The sequence below is a fragment of the Paramormyrops kingsleyae genome, chromosome 22 (genome assembly GCF_048594095.1).
Source record: "Paramormyrops kingsleyae isolate MSU_618 chromosome 22, PKINGS_0.4, whole genome shotgun sequence".
In the NCBI taxonomy this organism is placed as follows: domain Eukaryota; kingdom Metazoa; phylum Chordata; class Actinopteri; order Osteoglossiformes; family Mormyridae; genus Paramormyrops; species Paramormyrops kingsleyae.
The window spans coordinates 11458217-11478299 of NC_132818.1; the positions used below are offsets into that span (position 1 = coordinate 11458217).

The 20083-nt window shown below is 45.0% G+C and overlaps 4 protein-coding genes across 10 annotated transcripts in view; 1 reads left to right on the top strand and 3 right to left on the bottom strand.

Moving 5' to 3' along the window:
* shank1 (SH3 and multiple ankyrin repeat domains 1) overlaps positions 1 to 5576 on the bottom strand; it is a 67240-nt gene extending 61664 nt beyond the window's left edge. For all 6 annotated transcript variants that reach the window (XM_072704856.1, XM_072704854.1, XM_072704857.1 and 3 more), the window contains exons 1-2: positions 5437 to 5576; positions 784 to 834 (exon numbers count right to left, since the gene is read on the bottom strand). In XM_072704856.1, the coding sequence (XP_072560957.1) occupies positions 784 to 834; positions 5437 to 5463 (78 nt within the window). In that variant the 5' untranslated portion in view covers positions 5464 to 5576. The remainder of the gene's footprint in view (positions 1 to 783; positions 835 to 5436) is intronic.
* kmt5c (lysine methyltransferase 5C) lies at positions 5465 to 12841 on the bottom strand. The gene is made up of 10 exons (XM_072704859.1): positions 12771 to 12841; positions 11503 to 11635; positions 11198 to 11363; positions 10947 to 11056; positions 10710 to 10873; positions 9647 to 9666; positions 7607 to 7764; positions 7208 to 7368; positions 6188 to 6705; positions 5465 to 5631 (listed from the first exon to the last, which is right to left on the bottom strand). Exons 2-10 carry the CDS (start codon positions 11613 to 11615, stop codon positions 5605 to 5607), a joined length of 1437 nt encoding a protein of 478 aa, XP_072560960.1. The 5' UTR covers positions 11616 to 11635; positions 12771 to 12841; the 3' UTR covers positions 5465 to 5604.
* Positions 12767 to 17745, top strand: hspbp1 (HSPA (heat shock 70kDa) binding protein, cytoplasmic cochaperone 1). Of its 2 annotated transcripts, none has more exons than XM_072704861.1 (8): positions 12767 to 12789; positions 14302 to 14427; positions 14531 to 14735; positions 16217 to 16441; positions 16520 to 16675; positions 16919 to 17015; positions 17152 to 17263; positions 17356 to 17745. In XM_072704861.1, the coding sequence occupies exons 2-8, from the start codon at positions 14308 to 14310 to the stop codon at positions 17434 to 17436; spliced, it is 996 nt and encodes a 331-aa protein (XP_072560962.1). In that variant the 5' UTR covers positions 12767 to 12789; positions 14302 to 14307; the 3' UTR covers positions 17437 to 17745. The 2 variants fall into 2 exon arrangements, with proteins under 2 accessions (XP_072560962.1, XP_072560961.1); XM_072704860.1 differs by lacking the exon at positions 12767 to 12789 and adding an exon at positions 13690 to 13878.
* tmem86b (transmembrane protein 86B) lies at positions 17566 to 20057 on the bottom strand. Its single transcript, XM_023798462.2, has 3 exons — positions 19757 to 20057; positions 18827 to 19070; positions 17566 to 18346 (listed from the first exon to the last, which is right to left on the bottom strand). Exons 1-3 carry the CDS (start codon positions 19805 to 19807, stop codon positions 17892 to 17894), a joined length of 750 nt encoding a protein of 249 aa, XP_023654230.2. The 5' UTR covers positions 19808 to 20057; the 3' UTR covers positions 17566 to 17891.
* Between the last annotated feature and the right edge of the window lie 26 nt (positions 20058 to 20083).

Here is a 20083-nt window from a genome sequence, read left to right on the forward strand (position 1 = left end):
AAAACCAAGTTAAATAAGAACATTTCATTTTTTATATTAAAAACACCTTCTTTACTCTTACAAACAAATTTTCCAAGATCACAGAGGAGATCATATACGTTTTGGGAGAATAAAAATGTAAAAAGTCCCACTGAATAAACAGCAGCTGCTGTTAACCAGCTTTGCCCTCACCCCAGGTTCTGGTGAAACAGCAAACACATAGAGCAGGGGTCTCAAACTCCAGTCCTGGAGGGCAGGAGCCCTGTGTGGCTTAGTTCTTTCCCCCTTCTACCACAAATGATTCAGCTCAAGAGCTGTGTGGTAATTAGCACAAGGAGTTGAACCAGGAGTGTCAAATGAGGGTGAACCAAAAACTGCGTAGGGCTCCAGTCCTCCAGGAATGGAGTTTGAGACCCCTGACAAAGAGACAGAAACAGGCAATGTACCGCTTTAAAAGTGTCATTTTAAAAAATTCAAATACTATTCCCTAACATTTTCGAAATAGAATGGCTCAGGCAAACTGTCAAATGATGAACCTTGTTAAAGCAACATCAACTCCTAAACCACCTGAAAACAAATATGTGAACTAAAGAATTGCAACAGCTCAGCAAAACGTACCACTACATCAGTCTGTATACTGTAGGTCTAGATCCACAGATCCCTCCGTTACAACAAGTCTTAACCTCTTGGGTCTCCTGTCTGGGTGGGGGGGAATCAGGGAGTGTGAAAACGTGGGGAGGGAGCAGGACCCTGAGTGGGGAGGATGGGCTACAGTAGGGCCAGGCTGATGCACATCCTTCCTACCATGTGCGTCCCTCCGCATCGCTTCCTTGCTTCCCACACCAGCAATGTTGCCTACAGAGAAACAAGGTGAATAGTTTGAGGACTTTGGCCCACATGGCTCAAGGACTAGCCTGCCTTGCGTTCCAGAAGGCTCCATCAGGCAGCGGTAGGTGCAATTTGTAGCTGCTGCACCTGGATAGTTCAAATATTCCCTTCCATCCTTGTAACCCAGGGTAACAGTGTGGTCGCCAGTGATGTTGAAAACATATGGAGAAGCCTGACAAAAAGAGCTGGACTGAATCTTACTAACAGGTACCTGTGGTACAGAGTCATGACTGCAAACTGTTTGAGGGCTGTTATTCTGGGATGATGTCTGTGGTTGGTCCATAGACACAGATGGACTATAGGTGAAATTTGAATGTTCAGAGCGTACAAAGGACGGGGCCTTGGAAAAAGGCAGTTGGTGTTTGTCTGAACACGAAGACAGTTCACAAGCAAGACGGACATTTTCAGCATGCAACAGTGTTTGGGATTTGTCCTGGATTGGACTTCGATTATGAGATAAACAGTCATTAGCAAGCGGACTAGAAGAAATAAAAGACTTATGGAAAGGGGAGAGTGTTTTACCTGATAAATTACAGGAATGAGTTGATTTAACAGATAGGGGTTTCTCAAAAATTACTGCATCTTTACTGGATGTCCGATATACTGGCTGACCTTTTTCACTATGAGAGAGAGATTTGTTTGGGAATTTAGGCGTCTCAAAATTAACTGATACTTTTCCCATATTAAAATCATATTGTGACAAGCTACCTTGACGACAGGCAACATTGGAAGATGAAACATTGTAACAGGGACGATTTTTTCCTAGATCAAAATATCCTGTTTTTGTGCTTTGCGTCTTAGTATGCAGGTCTGCATTTTTTATGGCTGTTCCATTCAGCCAGGAATTTGCACAGAAATTTTGATCCTGTCGACCACAATAACTTTTAACAGCGCAGTTTTGGTTATGCAAAACACCTACATTTTTATCATGCACACAGAATACATCCCCCCGGTTCACAGTGTTCATTTGTGAATAAAACACAGAATTGTTTGCTGTAGTCAAAGGGTACGACTTCATGGTTTGATTCTGTGTCCCAGAGCTGTACAAGCCAGCTGCAATTTGACTATTAGTAAAATATTCTGGTTTGCCTGTAGAATTAGGCGTGCTCAAAGGCGCCAAGGGCTTGTCTTGCACAAATGACTGGACTTTACCACAATCTGAGTGGATGGAATCTCCTCTGGAGTAAAAGTAATCAAGAGGATTGTGTTGAGTAGCCTGAGAGAGGGAGTTTGAAGATGTATGCCTAGAACTTGGTGCTGCGTCAAATAATTCTCTGTTGGAGTACTGATTTCTTCCAGTGAAAGGAAGTGACTGCATGCCTGAATCCTGCTTCATGTACGCCAGTTTATTTCTGTCCAGAGAGCTATTTAACAGCACTGCATTTTTCTGAGTGACAGATTCAAGAGGAGATGAAAAACCAACATTTGACGTGCTTAGAGATGCTGTATCTTTTGTGGAGCTCAGACCCTCATTCAGAGTGAGAGACTCATTCTTTGATGAACAGATATCAGAGAAACTTTGAAATTCTCCTCCTGGGCTGAAATGACTTCCAGGACTAGGTGTATCGAGATAAGATGTTTCTGCCTGCCATGTCTCAGATGTGGCCTGTGAGAATGGACCACTGAAAGACTGGTTTTCTTCTTCCATGGGGCAAAAATCTGTTAAAGAGCTTTGGAGGTGGCTTTGTGGAGGCATCTCATAATATCCTTCTAAGTTTAAGGACTGGAAATCAAGAACATCCTCACAACAGTGAGTATTACTAGAATCGGCAAGAGGGAGAGAATTCTCTGAAAAGAAAGGTAAATCTTGAGATTTTGGCTGTAGCTGAAATGAGGTAGAATTTGTTTCAGTAGGGAAATCATTGTAAGAGGAGCACAAAGGGTTTGCCACCTTCACTGTGGAGAAAACAGACGCGCTGTTCACATTAAGCATATGGCTAGGACAGCTGGTTCTCTTTTGCTCCTCTGTTCTCCTCCACCATTTTCTTGATGGAGGTTTTCTTACTCTGTTCTTGGTTTTTTCAATTGCTCTCCTCGGTAATCCTTGCCATTTTCGTCCAGGTTCTTCATTCATGCCATGAGGAGAATGGAGAGAAACAGGTGAGAGTGGGACAGAGGAAGAATCTGCTTTTGCAGACTTCATTAGGACTCTCCTTGGTTTGTTTATAAAGGATGATGAGTCAACATTTTTAAGTTCATGGTAGTTCACACGTACAGTATATGGTCGCTCTAGCACATCCTGACCAAAGCTTATGCTAGTCCTTGAAACATCACTCTTTTGTTTATGGCCAATTAAGTCCACAGTCCATTCACCTTCAGGTTTTCTTCGTAGTCGTATTCTCAGTGAGTGATCCTCTTTATCAATATTCAAAAGGCCTTGGTCATCACCCATGTCCATTGGTTCTGTCTTACACTTTTTTATTCGTTCTTTACCCTTAATGTCACAGTCTTTGACATGTTTATCAGACACTTCATTTTCATAAGACCTTCCAATTATTTTTCTCTCTAGAACTTTAATTGTTTTAAATTTATGAGTTTTTTTAAGCAGGAGAGATTTTGTTTCCATGTCCTCTGCTTTATCTTTAATTCCCCGAAAAACATTTTCCATTCTGTCTTCCATTTCCATTTGTTCCACAGCTACTCTACTAGTGTTAGTTTCAATGTTTTTCTTCTCTTTCACCTTGTCAATATTACACCCTGGCTTGAAAACTGCATTCTTTATTCTAAGACTTCCCATGTTGCCTCTTTCCATACTCTGTTCCAGTAGTGCTTCTTCCTGTTCTCCCTTGCAGCAAACATTCCTCTCCTTTTCATTGTTCAAATCAGAGACACAGTCCAGAAGAGATTTAAAAGGTTCTAGCAGTTCAACTTCTTGTGCTGAGCTTTTATTTCCATCCACATCCCTTTCCAAGTTCCTTGCCATCTCCCATTCCTCCCCTTGTTTTCTCTTAAAGCGAAATTTAAAATGTTCTTTCATGCCACATTTGTTTTTTAGGACCTGGTCTGCAGCCTGTTGTTGCATTCCCAAATGCTCTTCACGCCACCTTACTTCCTCTCTCCAGTTTCCTGTCCTCCTGTCAGTCTCTGCAATCTGAGACTCTCCTTCAGGGTTCTCCTCTATTACATCAGTCAGGGAGACCCCAAAACAAGCTGAAGTCCTTTCAGTCCCAGAATCAGCTGCCAATTTGAAGTTTTCCTTCTCAGCTCTCTCACTTTCTTGAGCCAGCACCATTCTTTTTGGTATGACCATTTCTTCAGTCTCCATTCTTCCATGCACCATAGCTTCCTGTATTTTTTTCTCACACTGTCTCTCATGTTCACCTCCTCGATCCCACTCTACCGCTGTTTCCATGTTTCCGAATGCCATCAGGGGTTTTGTTATTTGCCTGTTTGAGTGGATATCTACTTTGCTGCCAGCTTTATTACGTTCTAGTCCTTTTGATTTACCCAATTTTGCCCTTCTCTCTCTCCGTTTTTTAAGCAGCCTCTCCTTTCTGTGTCGACTTACTCGACATTTTAAATGCTTTACTCTAGAATGCAACTTTCTGAAAGCTACACACTCTTTCAAGGGTCCTAAAGTTTTCTTTTTACACCTAATGTCACATGTCACCACTTTAATACCAGTGCCAGAGTCACCATTCAAACAATGGTTTTCTGTCATTTCACCATCCTTTAACCTTGAGCTAACTGCTACTTCAGTTTCTTCATTCAATCCTAAGTCACGTCTTTGATCTGGAAAATTCTCTGCTCCAAGTCCTGTGAGCTTCATTGACAGAACCTCTGAACCAGCAATATTTAACCCCTGTTCAAACTCGGTATCCAATTCTTTTCGAGGAATCCGTTTCTTTAGCGGGACATTAGCCTGGCCTTGTGCCTGTGGATTGGGATCCAAACTTGGTAGACAGTCAGACTTCATAATGGCATGAGGAATAAGTGGCGAAAGAGAAGACTGAGGTGGCTTTGGTTCTTCGGCATCATGTGATGGGAGATGCTCAAAATCATGAAAAACGGGCTGCAGGCTACCTTGGAGCTCAGAGTCTGCCTTGTGAACCATTGATGACTGGCCCTCTTTTGTTTCATCTGCTGGAGGTGTCTGACTCATGTGTTCCCTAGCGGTCTTAATTTTTACCTTACCCTTTTCCATTATCAATTCTTCAAGATCTCCCGCTTGACTGAGTTGTGGACATCCAGCGTTTCCTAGTTTTCCCCTGATCTTGCTGAAATCTTTCACCACCTTTGCCTTCTCAAATACATCACAAAGAACCACCCTCACTTCCTTAACGCAAAGGTTGTGCCCATTCATATCTGCTATTTCTCCATTTTTTTCATCTCTGAAATCTAATACAGATCTTAAATTCCCACTTTCTCTATTTTCAAGACCGGTTTTGTCTGCCCTATTGCCCTCGGTTGCCTTTATATCTGCAGTCTTAAATGTTGCCTTGCAGAATTCCCCTTTCCCATTGTATTGTTCACCCTGTGATAAAACAGCAATTACTTTAGAACCCATTTCACTTTCTATGTTAGTTACATCAGCTGCTCTAAATGACATACCCCTCAACCCTTTCTTACCTTCAAGTCTTCCAAAATCCTTGCCATTCCGTCTCTTAGAGTTCTCCTGTGATCTGGAAACTCTAGTTTTGGTTTCCCTGTCTTCTACTCCAGCGCTGCTCCCTTCTATTTTCTCCATAATCCCTTTCCCATCTCCCTCCGCTGCCTTTTCACCAAGCTTGCATATTTCTAGACCAGACAACCTGACCAGATCAACTGTAACATACCGATTAAATAATGAGAGAAGGGGCTGGTGGCCAGCGGGAAAGGATTCACAGTTGTAAGAACTGAAGGAGGAGGGCAAGGAGCAGGGACCACAGAGATGTGGTTCTAGGGTACACGGTCCATTGCTATCCTGTCTCCCCAAGGAGTTATTTGTGACAACTTTACAAAGCTCAGTTCTTTCGCTGCAGTTATGACTGCTGCCGTGTGAGCATCTGGTAGCTTGGACAGTCCTGTCAGTCCCCAGTATGTGTGCACTTTCACACCTGTTCTTTCTTACATCTGAAGGCTGGCATGTGCCTGCTGCTTGTGGTCCACTGCTCTTAGACTGTCCTCCTCCAGTATATGCTGGATTACTGGCACATGCCACACTACCACAGCACCTACTAACAGGTATGGTGGTGCAGTTTGTGCTCCTCATGGTACCTATGGCTGTAGCTGTGCCATCCCTGGCTGGTAGGGTGAATTTAGTACTACCACTCCCATTTCCACTTCTGCTACTGCTACTACAACTACATACAATTTTGGGTACATAGTCAGTTTTACAAACCGTTAATCCAGAACCAGCACTCAAAGGCCTATTTCTTGTCATGTTCCTAGTTCTAGAAGAGACACTTTCTTGCACACAGAGCAGAGAATCTTCCACCATGTCAAAATGTCCCTTGCTAGGGTTCTTCACAGGTACCACAGAAGAGCCAGGGTGGAGGACAACTGCTGGAGGTGATTCGGGATCAGGACAGCTCTTTTTCTTTTCATCACTTTCGTCGTCCTCTCTGATCAAGGAAACATCATGCTTAATCCCGCTTTCCAGCTCTTCCACTTTTGGCCGTTTGACTAGGCCATCTGAGATGCTTGTTGACTGGTCCACTGAGCAGCGACGCAAACACACTCGCAGGTCCTTGAGCATGATATGTGAGACAGAGGGGATGGTAAAGCTGTACTTCTCTGTTCGTCTCCCTTTCTCATCCGTTTTCCATCTGTTAGTTTTACACAGTTTCATTTTCCTGCTGCTTGGGGAAAACGTATTCTTCTTCATCCCCTGAGAAGGGGGCCCCTTGGAAGCACAAGCTTTAAAATAAAGAGATAAATAGATAGGTAAATAAATACAAATTTATCTGAATTCATACATTTTATATTAAGACCTGAAGAAACGCATTTCTTGAGCTACAATAAGAATTAGCCACATTTAACTGGGAATGGTGTTTCAAGGTCAGACCAGTCTTTTCCTTACTAAAACTGATTTTCTAATATCTTAAGCATTCCTGCTGCTTTTATCACACCAAATACTAATAGAACAAAATGAAGTATAATTTCTTTCCCTAATATTTGTAAGGCAGAAAATGGAAGGTACAAGGATTCAGCAGGTAGCACTGCATTATTAGAAATGTATTCCTGAACGTCCAGAGAATGACCAGCATCCCATTCAGGGTGTCCTGTGCCATGCACCGTGCAGCATCACAAAAACCACTTACCCAGTACAAGACTGAAGGTGTTGTCCGCTGCACTTTTTCTGCACGTGAAACCATTGTGCTAGACAGCCTCACAATGAGACACCTCACAGATATCTTACCCATGCTGCTCAGCGCTAGGGTTGTGCACTGGGTGAAGTTTCCCTTCACCCGACTCAGACGAAGGTCGGTCTCCCTTAGGCTGTACTTCTGGCCAGGAGCATCACTGGGATCTGTATGGACAGTCTGCCTTTTTCTCTGCTTAAAGGAGCCCTCACCTCTCCTTAAAGAAAATTAAGTTCAGTTCAGCTTTGTGACAAACATTATGTGCAATTTTCTTTTAAAGATTTCTTCAGAGTTTTATTGCAATCATAACCATTTCTGCTGTTCTATTAACAGCAAACTTAATCTAGACTAGAGAAAAAGTGCCAAGCCATCTATAGACAACAAAGCCCATAGGACAAGACCAGCAGGAAACAGACCATGCTACCCACGGCTTTCTTGATGCTGTGCCCTCTCACCTCTCACACGTGCAGCATTCACACATCTCGTTATCTTCACCAAAAAAGCTGTCACCATAGTAACAAGTGATCTCTTCCCCAGGAGAAATGGGCCGGACAACTTTCACACATGCACCATACTTGTCACCTGGGACAAACTGAGGGAAACAGAAAACGTACTGAGAAAAAGGGAGAGAGGGGCAGACATTAACCAACAAGATTTAAAGGAGTGATATTGCAAAATGGCATACTTCAGGGACTTTTAGAAAGATTTGCCCATGTGGGGTAAGAAAAACATTATGAACTCAATTAACTTCAAAACTGAACAAAGTTCTGAAACTTCTGAAGCTTAATGACAAGATCCAACATCCAGAATTGTAGATTTTACTTTTATGACCATCAAGTTCAATATACAGGCCATGTGCTATGAGATGCAGTCCTCTCTTATGCTTATGCATTTTGCTGACTAGCGATCGAACTGCAGCCCAGCAACAGATTCCTTACTTGGCTGAAATCACAGATGACATATTTAACTGGTTACTAACAGACTGGAAATGAGAATTATTCAGGATAGTCCTGCACTTCAGACTGCATGCAGAAGCTAATGAAAAGGAAGCCTCTTTCCAATAAGGAACTACAGCCACTCAGTATGTTAACATGCATTTACATTTAATTGGACTACCATCCTTGTCCCATTATACATGCACGGGAGGGGAATCGATGTATTGAACGAAGTAGACTCCGCTACAATAGGTGGCGATAAGGCTCCTTTCAGCCGGTTACTATTGGGCTTTTTCCCAGTAGACCTATTACGTCACAGACATAAAAAAAATTATAAAATTAATAATAGCGGGTGTGTGGACAAATGAAATGACAAGCTCTAATTGCGATCTGGTCAGAAGAACAGATGTAGTGAGATCACGGTATCGGATTTTTTCCCCAGATACTGCAATGTGATTTTGTTGCAATAAATATTGGGGTATTTATGAGACAAAAAAGGTGGCGTTCAACATAAAATCTCTCACAAACCCATCTAGGAGTGAATTAAACAGCAAGGATGAAAATGATTGTCTCGGAGAAGGCATGCAGCGCTCATACACAAGCAGCAGAGAGTGTTTAAACTGATTTTTTAAACATATACTAGATAATCTTGAAAATGAGTAATTATTAAAATTCCAAAACCTGCTATGTGTTTTTCCTATAACACTGTAAAAATGTTTCAGCGAGACTTAAACTCCCTGTGCTCTGATATCCGAACCAAAGAAAAAGCCTGATCTTAATTTAGTCGACTAGCAATGCAAGAATTCGATGTGCATAACATGTGATGTTGGGGTTGATATTGGACATTGTCCAGCAATATAAATATACTACAGCCATTTTTCAAATTCAGCACAAAATACAGTGTTCCTCATGTTATTATGTCATTCAGCACTGGTACTAGTTTTTACGCCAGTGAAAAACCAACACCTTAAAAGTACCGTACTTTTGATACCTTGAAGTACCAAAAGTACGGTACCTGGTGTGGTGGAAAAGTGCCCTTTGGTTGAGCTGTGAATTGGACAGATTTACAGTGCTGTATATTTCATATGTGCTGTACGTCCTCTGCTATGCTCCATGCTTCTTCTGTGTACTGGCGTCTTCTGTTACTTCCGGGTCAAAGTCCGGGGGGAGAGACTGTGGAGCACGCGCAGAGGGCCTAGGCCAGTTTGAGTCCATTTGAACGTATACATGCAGGAGTAAATTGACTCCCAGTCGCATTATCTGGGTGTCTTAGTCCGACTTTTGGAAGTTCAATTTAGTATGATTTCAGTCAGACTAACAAATTCACATGTACTTTAAAACTCCAGTTTGAGTCAGACTAAACACAATAATTTGATGTGCATGTATGTAAGCATACTGACTGGGACGGCAGCTCCAAATTGTGTCTGCAAATGTTTATAGTGGCCGCCAATGCAGAAACCGAAAAAAAAAAAAGAAGCATATTTATAGCCTAGTCCTTTATACGGCAAAATCAAGATAACACAAGAAAAACAGAAAAGACCCTGCTGACAAGGTTCTTACCTTACAGTTTGGTCTGCAGTCTTCACACCACAAAGAGATAAATTAGTGGTTAAAAAGGGTATGTTCACCATATTAGCTTTAAAACAACAAGCAGCACTTAAATAAAGACTACGAAAGAACGCAAAGACCCACAGATCACTAACATGACATGACTTACTTCACATATTAACTTCAGACTGGAGAAAGTGACCTGTACCTCTGAACATGACCAATTAATCACTACAGTAAAACCTTGGATTGCGAGCATAATTCGTTCCGGAAACGTGCTCGTATACCAAAAGCAAAAAGGTATATCAAAGTGAATTTTCCCATTAGAAATAATGGAAACTTCTTATGATTTCGTTCCACAACCCAAAAATACTCATATAAAAAATATTAATACAAAAAGTAAAATAAAAAAAATTAACCTGCACTTTGCCTTTGAAAAGAATCGTGGATGATGTGAGGGAGAAGACAGAGGGGAGAAGAGGAGGGTTATACTGTAGGGCGACTTTCACTGCCATCTTTTTCTTTTTGTGCGACTAACAAGGAACCTATCCAATGACAGCGATTTTTTTGCCTCCTTTTCGATTTTGCGGAAATGTGGACATTGCATTGTCGTTAAGCAGATTCATCGCTCACACTGCTACACCCTTATCTGGGTGGTGTTTTCTACAAAATTTTGACTATACCAGTGAGGCACACCGACAGACCGAGCATGGGAAACAATTACCCACAATCCCGCAGCGAAAGAGAGAGAGAAGAACCATCGGCTCAGTGACGCTAAGCAGACAAAGCATATACATAATATTCGATAAACGAGCGAGGTCTTGCAATACGAGTTAAAGTTTATTAAAAATTTCGTTCGTCTTTCAAAACACTCGCAAACCAAGTTACTCGCAATCCGAGGTTTGACTGTATTTTATATACTTACCTTAGACAGACTAAAGTAACACTATTACAGTATCATGCTCAACTTAATATTAATATAAATGTAAGTGCTTCATGGTTAACTGATGTACAACAGAAGCATTTTACTAAACCATAGCGAAGAGGAAGCTAAAGGGAGTGAGAAGAGCCTGACCGTGATTGATGAAGGCAGCAGGGCCCAGCCACAGCTGAGCACAGCGCTTGCGGGTGGAGTACATCACACTGAAATCATTTACGCCAGCTCGGAGAACCGCACTATCAGCTGCACTCAGCTCTGCAATACATCCCTGCAAGACCTCCACGTGTTCACCCACCAACCTGCAGAAGACATGTGACCGTGAGGTGCTGGCACGCAGGCACACAGACAAGCACACCAAGGTCCCTGACTCACCAATGTCGTGTTGAAGTGATCTTGGCTCCATTGGTTTCTGATGAGTAACGGTCACATGATTCAATTTGAACACCACTGTCCATCAAAAAGGCACTGAGATAGCGGTACACCTGAGAAAGGAAGGAGCTTTTATTCAATAGAGAGAACACACTGCTACTTGTATAAACCTGGTACGTGCTGTAGTTTGGGTCAGTGAGAGAATTGCCGCTTGGAAACGTTGCCTGTCTGCTTAGTGTGAGAGAGACACTCACATGCTGTCTCAGCAGCTCCTGCCGGTGAGAGCCCAGCTCCGCAAAGTAGCCCCAGGCCCAGTCCCCCACCGTCAGTGCCTCAAAGGTCGCCTGGAAGTCATGTGTCCGTCGGAAGCGCTGCAACGTCTCCCTGAGGTAACCCCAGCGGCGGATTTCTGGTGGAGGACTGCAAGAGAAATTTAAGAGAATCAAAACCCACTCATACTTCATGTCTTATCAAGCACAGGTAGAAATACACCATAACTAAAGAGCAGGGCCTTTCGTGTGCTAACCTAATGTCACACAGAAAAGTGACGATTCTGTACCTGATATTCATCTTGTGGGTGCTGAAGCCCAGCAGTGGGTCCAACACGAGGCTGGTGGCCAGGTCATCGATCTCACACAGCTCTCGGACACTCATTCTACTACACCCCTCCATCTCCACCCTCCATCCACATACTGCAAGGAATCAGCAAAAAACAGTCAACATGCCATTCCTAATCCAGGTCTGCATTATGTCAGTCATAAGTATTTCTGTCCACAAGTAATGTTTCCACTGAAACCCAGGAGAAATGCCATGCCATCTTAAAATAGCACAGTGCAACAAATAATAAAAAACATGCATAATATTATAGACAGTTGCCGTAAAGCATTCAGAGCAGCAAGAGTACTCTTTTAAAGCTGAGATCAAATATACCTGTTACTTAATATGCACTAGTACAGGTGCTATTCCGCCAGTGCCCCACCATAGTTGCTAGCTTGAATTTAATTGACCTAGTAATTATTCTTATGAGAATGCAATTTACATCACTGTTCATTTCCAGGAAATGAACAACTAACCCTTAAGTATGTTCCCCTCACAAACACTGCGACTGTCTGCTTAAATTGAACAAGTAGCCGTGTTTTGCAGGAAAATCACAGATGCCCAACAGCATCCCTCGTGTTCAAATTTTTTCATACAAACGCCCGCCGTCCCTGTCTGTCTCTCACAGTCCTGTTAGGCTCTACCCGGGCCGGGTCCGTCGGTACCACGCAGAGAGGGGAGCGTGTTTGTGTGACCAAAACGACACTCAAGCGCTCAGATCACTCCATGCATCAGCTGAATCTCAGCTGGTGCTGAGGTCGCTCAGTGGGGCCACAGATGTTAACACTTCGTGGTGGAAAATTAGCATCGTTTCTGTCAAAGTACCTAAACCAGGCAAAATACGGCGGACGGAGCCGTTTTTCGGGGAAACAGACCGCTGACTGCGAAAAATAGGAAAGCGGAAAACAGGGCGCAGCTTATGATGAACGGAAAATAAAGCTTCGCGGGCCGACGGAAAAGCGGTGCCCCGGGTGCCGGGGCGGCTCCGCCTCGACGGTTATTCTTTCGAAATTTCTGGGCGACCCGGATCCGCGCGCAGACAGCTGGCGAGCTCGCTGACTAGCTAGCCCCGGACAACCGTATCTGACAGGCCGTGAGGTTTGGGATAAGACCGCAAAATCACAAATCAAAGAGAAAACACAGAACCGCGCTTTGCACCTAACAATCCAGAGCAAAACACAGAAAGAATCTCAAAGGCAGTTCGAGTATTTAAATCCAAAAGTTTCATACCCTTGCGCCGTCTAACAGAGTAAGCTTTATTTTTTTATCTTCTCGTCGACGTAATAGCCATCACTCCTGTCCCTGATGTTGATTGGTCAGAATGGACTTCAGTTTATTTAACAGCAATACAATTGGCTAACCGCTCAAGTTCCCGCCCCAATTCTCGCGCAACAGGGTCGGGTTTTATTTGCGTTGATTTGTGGTTACCTGTACTAAATAGTAACTGTTGCATTTTCGGATTCGGATTCGGATACTTCTAGCACAGCGCGAATCCTAAAGGCAGTTTTGGCTGATTTCCTTCTCACACTGATTTAGAGCGGTCGCTGGTACAAAATGCACGAGTAAAACTGTCGGTACATGAGCGAATGCTAATAAGCGCTTGATCTAATATTTATGAAACTAACAGCAGGATTCATGACCAGCGTGCTTGCATGTAATTTCAGAAGCACTTTTCTTAATTTAATTGTTCTTTGACTGTATGCGGCCATGTATCACACTCATTACTATAATAAGTTGTCTTTGTTTACATCATTATGAATGAATGATGTTTATTTCAAATTCCAATTGCAGTTCACCAACACCGCCTGTAGAGCATACCATATACGGTTCTTTCCTCTGTAATATGTTTTAGTCGTTCTCAGTCCCCATAATCTACACAATAAACACTTTCAGTATCTGAATATGAAACAATTTCAAAGAGATATCTTTAATGCGATTTTATGACATGGGAGCTGTGTAACGGTTTCGTAGTAGGGGTGTTGTAGAATTTTTGTGCGCGAATAGGTGTTTCATTATCATAGACATTCTGCGCGAGGTTGCACTATAATACGGTACAGGAACAATGGCGTCTATGTAATTCAGAATTTCAGAGGCGCAGATATACGCATGTATACGCTGCTTTACGGTACATATATTTGTTTATGTGCGTGTACAAGCTACTTTACGGTAGAGAATAATATGGTCGCCTCATGTGTCACTATTCGCCGCTGAGCGCTGCGTGTCAGTACAGTCTAGAATTTTCCAGATATTGCTATCTTTAAATAACAGGATCACGTACAGTCACTGTAGTGTACCTTTATTCACAGGAGCGATTTGAGTGTGGTTGCGCCGTACTTTGGTGAGCAGATTGCGATTGTCGGTTTCTTGTTCATATGTACGCTATAGTTGAAGGTTTCTAATGTTTTCTCCGGTGATGTACCACAACGGATATTTGCAGACGCAGATAATGACTGATGCATCGCGCACATGACTGTGTGCGATGGTGGTTACAGCGACTGCTGACATTATACCCAATAACTAACCTTATTTACTGTGACAGTCTATTTGCTGTTAGTTGGTTAAGTTAGTTGACTCACACTACCATGCCTCCATACGTAGAGATGCACACTACTGTACAAGTGTAAGGCCACTACTGTGTGGTGTCCATGCTGGCCTGTACTATGCTCTCATAGTACTGGTATCAGGTGCAGATGTGTCTGGTCAGTGCTGGGCAGCTGAGGGTGTGGGTTGATGTGGTTCGTTGCCTTTTCTATGCGTTTAGGGGACAATGGCAGAGGGCAGTGGCCAGAGACAGCATCCTCGCAACTTGCAGGGCATCCTGCGCATGGCTGTAGAGGCGGGCTCCGCTTCTGATGGACCAGCCCCCCAGCAGGCCATGTCAGAGGAGGTATGGCACACCGGCGCGGTCGTAGTTACAGCCCCTCCGAGTCAGCTGGGTTGACTTGCTTGCTGCTGTTGGTTCTCAGTCTCTTTCCCCCTCCCTCCTCTAGAGGAAAGCATGGCTGAGGGAAGCTCTCGCTGACATCTGTAAGGGGCAGCAAGATGAGGTGGAGCAAATGAAGCAGTGTCTGTCTATCTTGTGGAGAACCACAGCACGGGAATCACAGGAGCATAAAGAGGAGGAGGAAGAGGAGGAAACAGAGGGGGCACTGGAGCTGCTTTCAGAACTGTGTGAGAACCTGGATAACGCTAGAGGTGAGGAGCAGGGAGACACTGGCGGGTCAGAGCAGCGTGAGTAAGGGGGGCGCTGGCGGGGCGGAGCAGCGTGGGTATGGGGGGTGCTGGCGGGGCAGAGCAGCGTGAGTAAGGGGGGCGCTGGCGGGGCGGAGCAGCGTGAGTAAGGGGGGCGCTGGCGGGGCGGAGCAGCGTGGGTATGGGGGGCGCGGGTGGGGCGGAGCAGCGTGGGTATGGGGGGCGCTGGCGGGGCGGAGCAGCGTGGGTATGGGGGGCGCTGGCGGGGCGGAGCAGCGTGAGTAAGGGGGCGCGGGTGGTGCGGAGCAGCGTGGGTATGGGGGGCGCTGGCGGGGCGGAGCAGCGTGAGTAAGGGGGGCGCTGGCGGGGCGGAGCAGCGTGGGTATGGGGGGCGCTGGCGGGGCGGAGCAGCGTGGGTATGGGGGGCGCTGGCGGGGCGGAGCAGCGTGGGTATGGGGGGCGCTGGCGGGGCGGAGCAGCGTGGGTATGGGGGGCGCTGGCGGGGCGGAGCAGCGTGGGTATGGGGGGCGCTGGCGGGGCGGCCTTTTTTAGTAGGCCAGTGTCTAGTCAAAAGTGTAAACTAAAGAGGAAAAAAAACTATTCTGATTGTACCATTAATTGTCTTTTTTCCAGTTACTTTCGCAATATTGTCTTTTTATTCATTTTTAATATTAATTTTAAATGTTTTCATTTAAATTATATTTCCACAGCTAGTTCTGGCAATAGGTGTAGTTGTCATGAAAAATAATAACCCTGTACCATGCAGTGATCACTAACTGCTATTCTACTACTGCTAACAACATTATAAGGAACTGTGGTTTTGATACACATTTCACATAAGTAATGATATCTCAGCAACAACTCAAAAACCAAAGAACAAATTTTCTGGAGATGTTCATGACATTATGATCTAGCTTTAGTAAAAAATTGATCAATCAGTTTTTTTTGTTATTGAATTTTTAATAATTTAATCAGCTATTACATAGTAATTATTCATATGGGGATGGCATTTTATTTGTTCAATCTATAGAGCTGATCAATAGCTTTAAAACAATATGAGGACCATTTCTGTGCTGCTTATATTAAGGTATATATAGCCAGTCAAAATCATAGTCCCCGCCAAAAAGACTTAAAATTTTGTTCACTTAAATCTCCCTCAATATTGATCCAAGACACGCCCAATTTCAGTTTCGTTAAAATCCATGACGATGAGGTCCGAAAGTGTGATGATTTGACATGGAATGACCCCCAAGTTTTTCTGTAATCCTGTCTCCTTATTTGAGATTTTTTGGTTCCTCTCATCTGTTTCCTTCCAACCTTCTTCCTTCCCCATTTCCTGCACCATTCTGTATAAGTAATGTAATAAGTGCCGCACACATTTGTCAAGTGCCTTGAGGGGGACTGTGTTGTGAAAGGCGCTATATAAAAATAAGTCGAATTGAATAATAATACATCGTGCATCTCTCTGCTTCTCTCTCTGCCAGACTTGATGGTGCTGGGTGGCTTGGATCTGTGCGTGTCTCGGTGCCTGTCACATGCCCAGGGTGGGATCAGGTGGAGGGCCGCTCAGCTTTTAGCTTCCTGTGCCCAGAACATGGCCGAGGTGCAGTGCTACTTACTCCGCCAGGGCACCTTGGCAACGCTGCTGCAGCTCATAGACTGTGACCCCCACCCTACCGTCAAAGTGAAGGCGCTGTACGCTGTGTCCTGTAAGTACGTGTCTCAGTGTGTGTGTGCCAGAATGTCCCCAAGCCAAGGCATCATGCTGTCTCTCCGTGCCCACATAGGTCTGGTCCGGGAACAGGAAGAAGGTCTGCGTGTCTTCCTATCACATGACGGCTTCTCTGTGCTGATGAGAGGGATGCAGTCAGACAGCGAGAAGCTGAGAACCAAGTCTGCATTCCTGCTGCTGAACCTGTTGAGTGCGCACCCGGAGCACAGAGGTGCCGTATGCATGCATGCAGGCATGCATGTGTGTGTGTTCGTGCTGTGCTTGCATGTGTGCATGGTGTGCATGTTGTACGTGTGTGCGCTGTGCATGTATGTATCTGTGTGTGTGCATGGTGTGCAAGTTGTATGTATGTGTGTGTGTGCGTGCATGGTGTGTGAGTGCTGTGCATGCATGAATCTCTGTCTGTACATCTGTGCCCGTGTCCCTTGACTCTCCGGCACTCGCTACCCCTCAGATGCGGTCCTCTCCATGGGCATGGTGCAGCAGCTGGTATCAGTCCTGCGGTCCCCACACTCCTCTTTCCACGAGCATGTGCTGGGCGTGCTGTGCTGGTATGGATCACCACACACACACACGCCACAAAGGTGTCACAGAAAGTGGCTGTAAAATGTCTTTGACTGCATGTTAGGACAGGAAAGCTGCAGCTCATGAGGCTGGTGTCTGTTTGCGTGTTTAATTCTCGGACAGCCTGGTGGATGGGTGCGACCGGGGAGTGAGCGATTGCCGGGACCCTGCTCTCGGCCTGGAGGAGCTGCTGAAGCACAGAGCACTGGAGCTGAAGGGCAAAGAGGAGTGCCAGGTACTCGCATCATGCCGACGGAGAAGCAGAGCTCGGCTTTCATCACTGCTGCAGGTTTCTTATTACTATCCATGTGGCTGTGTCTTTCTCAGGAGGAGCTGGCTTACTGCGAACGTCTGCAGACGGCCTGCTTCCAGCACCTGTCTGCTGACAACAACGGCATGGACCGCTGAGACCTGCATGGAGACCCTGTCAGCACGGAGCTGGGCTTCGTGTTCGTCTGATGAGATGCAAACTTAACAATCTACCAGCAAGGGAGTGTGAGAGGATCCAGCAGAACAAACCCAATAAAGCAGCTAAAGTCCTCTGTGCCACTTTATTAGGCAGACAAACAGACACCTGTGCACCTTTCGCTCGAGTGACTATCCGCTTTTCATCTAAGCCTCTGATAAGTTACACATGACTTACTGACATCAAGGATAACATGGAATCCCTGTTTTCATATATACACTGATATTTCAATAAAGTTTGTTCACATGGTTCCCATTTTGGATTCATTTTAAAAGAATTTTATTGCATGCTGGGGAAGGTGCAGGAATATTAGTGATGTCCGGGGCACGTTGCTGTGCAGGATTCTCCATTTTGGGATTCTGCATCCATTCCTGACCGGCCATAGTCCTAACGGATCCTACATCCTCTTCCTCTTTCCAAGCCCGCCACCCTTGTCGCCATCCGCTGTGACGTCTCCCACGGCAATCAGCAGTTGTGCCAGATAGTAAGTCGTCATGACGACGGCTCTGCCAGCAGGTGCTTGATCAATCATTTTAAAGACTTGCAGGGCGAGACTCAGGTCAGAGACCATGAATATCAGACTGCCCAAGAAGGTCGAAGGGCGATGGGTGCGTACAGCCAGAGTCGCCATGGTTACTATTAAAAGGGTGTAACCCGCCACGGCCAGAGTGATGACGTCGGCGTCCTCTTGTTTCTGTAGATTAGGATACATGTAGAAGTACACACCTGCCCCCAGCAGCCACAGTGGGATGGACAGGAAGACTGAGGTGCAGGAGCAGGGCGCTGGGGAGTAACGGTGGGAGAGGAATGCAGCTGAGTACAGGAGGTGGGCCACAGCAAATAAAGTCAGGCCTAGAGGAGGGAGAGAAAAAGAGAAACGTGAAGGTCCAGGTTTACACAAAGCTGAGCGTGACTGTGTGTCAAAGGCAGATAGCTGTCCACAAAGAGCAGCCACACCCTCCCCCGACCCCCTGGCATTGGTGTGCTGCTTTCGCCACAACCAGAATCGAACAGGTAAAGAAGGACTCAAATGAGGCTGTGTGGAATAGGACAGGAGAACGTGTGTGTAATGCAGGATGTGTGGACAGCAGAAAGGGTACATAGCTAAACATAAATGCTGCTAGGCTGGGCGTCCAATGAATGTCCAGGTACAAGAGTAAACAGATTTGGAGCAGAAGCTACACAACATCTTCTAATAAAGCAAGAACCTAATAACAGTATTCGATGATCACCCAAGTGCAACATTAAGGACATTCAGGGAACATAGAGTGGTGTCAGGCTAATAGTGGAATTCTTCAAACAGCATCTGCCAGGGAAGTATCCAATAGTTACCATAGATAAACATTTCATGCCATATAAGGCAAATATCTCCCCCTGCTGAGAAGAGCAGGCCTCCAGCTACACCCCACAAGCTCCTCCCTCCTTGGTAACACAGCACCACGGCAGCCAATGAGATCACAGGGATGGACTTCACCGCTGCAGCAAAGACAGACGGGCTGGATTCAGGAATCCACAGGTAAAAGTATGCAGAAGAGGAGAGGAAGAAGGGTAGGAGGGAAAGGAATAGAAAGACGGACTGATAGAAGAGGGAAGGAGGTGTACAATGGAAGTCATGTTAGGTCATCATGTGTCATACTGAACAAACACAACTTTGATTGCAGTTCAGCTCAGTGTACAATGTTCATCTTTACACAGTGACTAATGAGGACTGTAGTAGTACAACCTGCTGCCAAGGATAATGTATACAGTATGTCATACTGTGGCCCTGCTCTGACTCCAGTAATACTCAAGGATAATGTACCATACTGTACATCTTACCCCAGCCCTGCTCTGATCATACACAAGGATTAAGTACCATACTGTACATCTTACCCCAGCCCTGCTCTGATCATACACAAGGATTAAGTACCATACTGTACATCTTACCCCAGCCCTGCTCTGATCATACACAAGGATTAAGTACCATACTGTACATCTTACCCCAGCCCTGCTCTGATCATACACAAGGATTAAGTACCATACTGTACGTCTTACCACAGCCCTGCTCTGATCATACACAAGGATTAAGTACCATACTGTACATCTTACCCCAGCCCTGCTCTGATCATACACAAGGATTAAGTACCATACTGTACGTCTTACCACAGCCCTGTCCTGCTTCTGATCATACACAAGGATAATGTACTATACTGTATGTCTTACCACAGCCCTGCTCTACCTCCGGTCATATGAAAGGATGAAGTACCATACTATATGCCTTACCGTGGCCCTGCGCTGTCTTCGATCGTATGCATCCGTTTCCAGAATGTCCATTTTGTCCAATACGTTTAGCCTATAAACCAGTGAGTAGGTGTGTCTGCTTCCTGTGTCTTCTGCTCTATGTCCTCAGTGTCCCCCACCTCCTCAGTTGTTCTGTTCAACCTGTGTATGACTACACTACTGCTGCTTCTCAGTTTCTTTAGACTATGAACTTTGCACTTCTAATCACATCTACGTTTTATCAATGATGGGTGATGTCCACCCTCTCTCACCAGGCCCTCGTGTCCACAGGTGATATGACAAACCTGCCAACAGCAGACTGAGCTCAAA

What these genes read in the sequence shown, in the direction of transcription:
- kmt5c (XM_072704859.1), bottom strand. Translation starts at nt 11,615, where the DNA reads ATGGAGGGGTGTAGTAGAATGAGTGTCCGAGAGCTGTGTGAGATCGAT. An exon ending in ATCACTTCAACACGACATTG is followed by an intron (nt 10,874 to 10,946) that starts GTGAGTCAGGGA and finishes TGTCTTCTGCAG; the next exon opens with GTTGGTGGGTGAACACGTGG. An exon ending in CCTAGCGCTGAGCAGCATGG is followed by an intron (nt 6,706 to 7,207) that starts GTAAGATATCTG and finishes TTTATTTTAAAG; the next exon opens with CTTGTGCTTCCAAGGGGCCC.
- hspbp1 (XM_072704861.1), top strand. Translation starts at nt 14,308, where the DNA reads ATGGCAGAGGGCAGTGGCCAGAGACAGCATCCTCGCAACTTGCAGGGC. An exon ending in GAACCTGGATAACGCTAGAG is followed by an intron (nt 14,736 to 16,216) that starts GTGAGGAGCAGG and finishes TCTCTCTGCCAG; the next exon opens with ACTTGATGGTGCTGGGTGGC. An exon ending in AGGGCAAAGAGGAGTGCCAG is followed by an intron (nt 17,264 to 17,355) that starts GTACTCGCATCA and finishes TGTCTTTCTCAG; the next exon opens with GAGGAGCTGGCTTACTGCGA.
- tmem86b (XM_023798462.2), bottom strand. Translation starts at nt 19,807, where the DNA reads ATGGACATTCTGGAAACGGATGCATACGATCGAAGACAGCGCAGGGCC. An exon ending in GAAGACAGCGCAGGGCCACG is followed by an intron (nt 19,071 to 19,756) that starts GTAAGGCATATA and finishes CTCTTCTATCAG; the next exon opens with TCCGTCTTTCTATTCCTTTC. An exon ending in GCATGAAATGTTTATCTATG is followed by an intron (nt 18,347 to 18,826) that starts GTAACTATTGGA and finishes TCCCTCCTCTAG; the next exon opens with GCCTGACTTTATTTGCTGTG.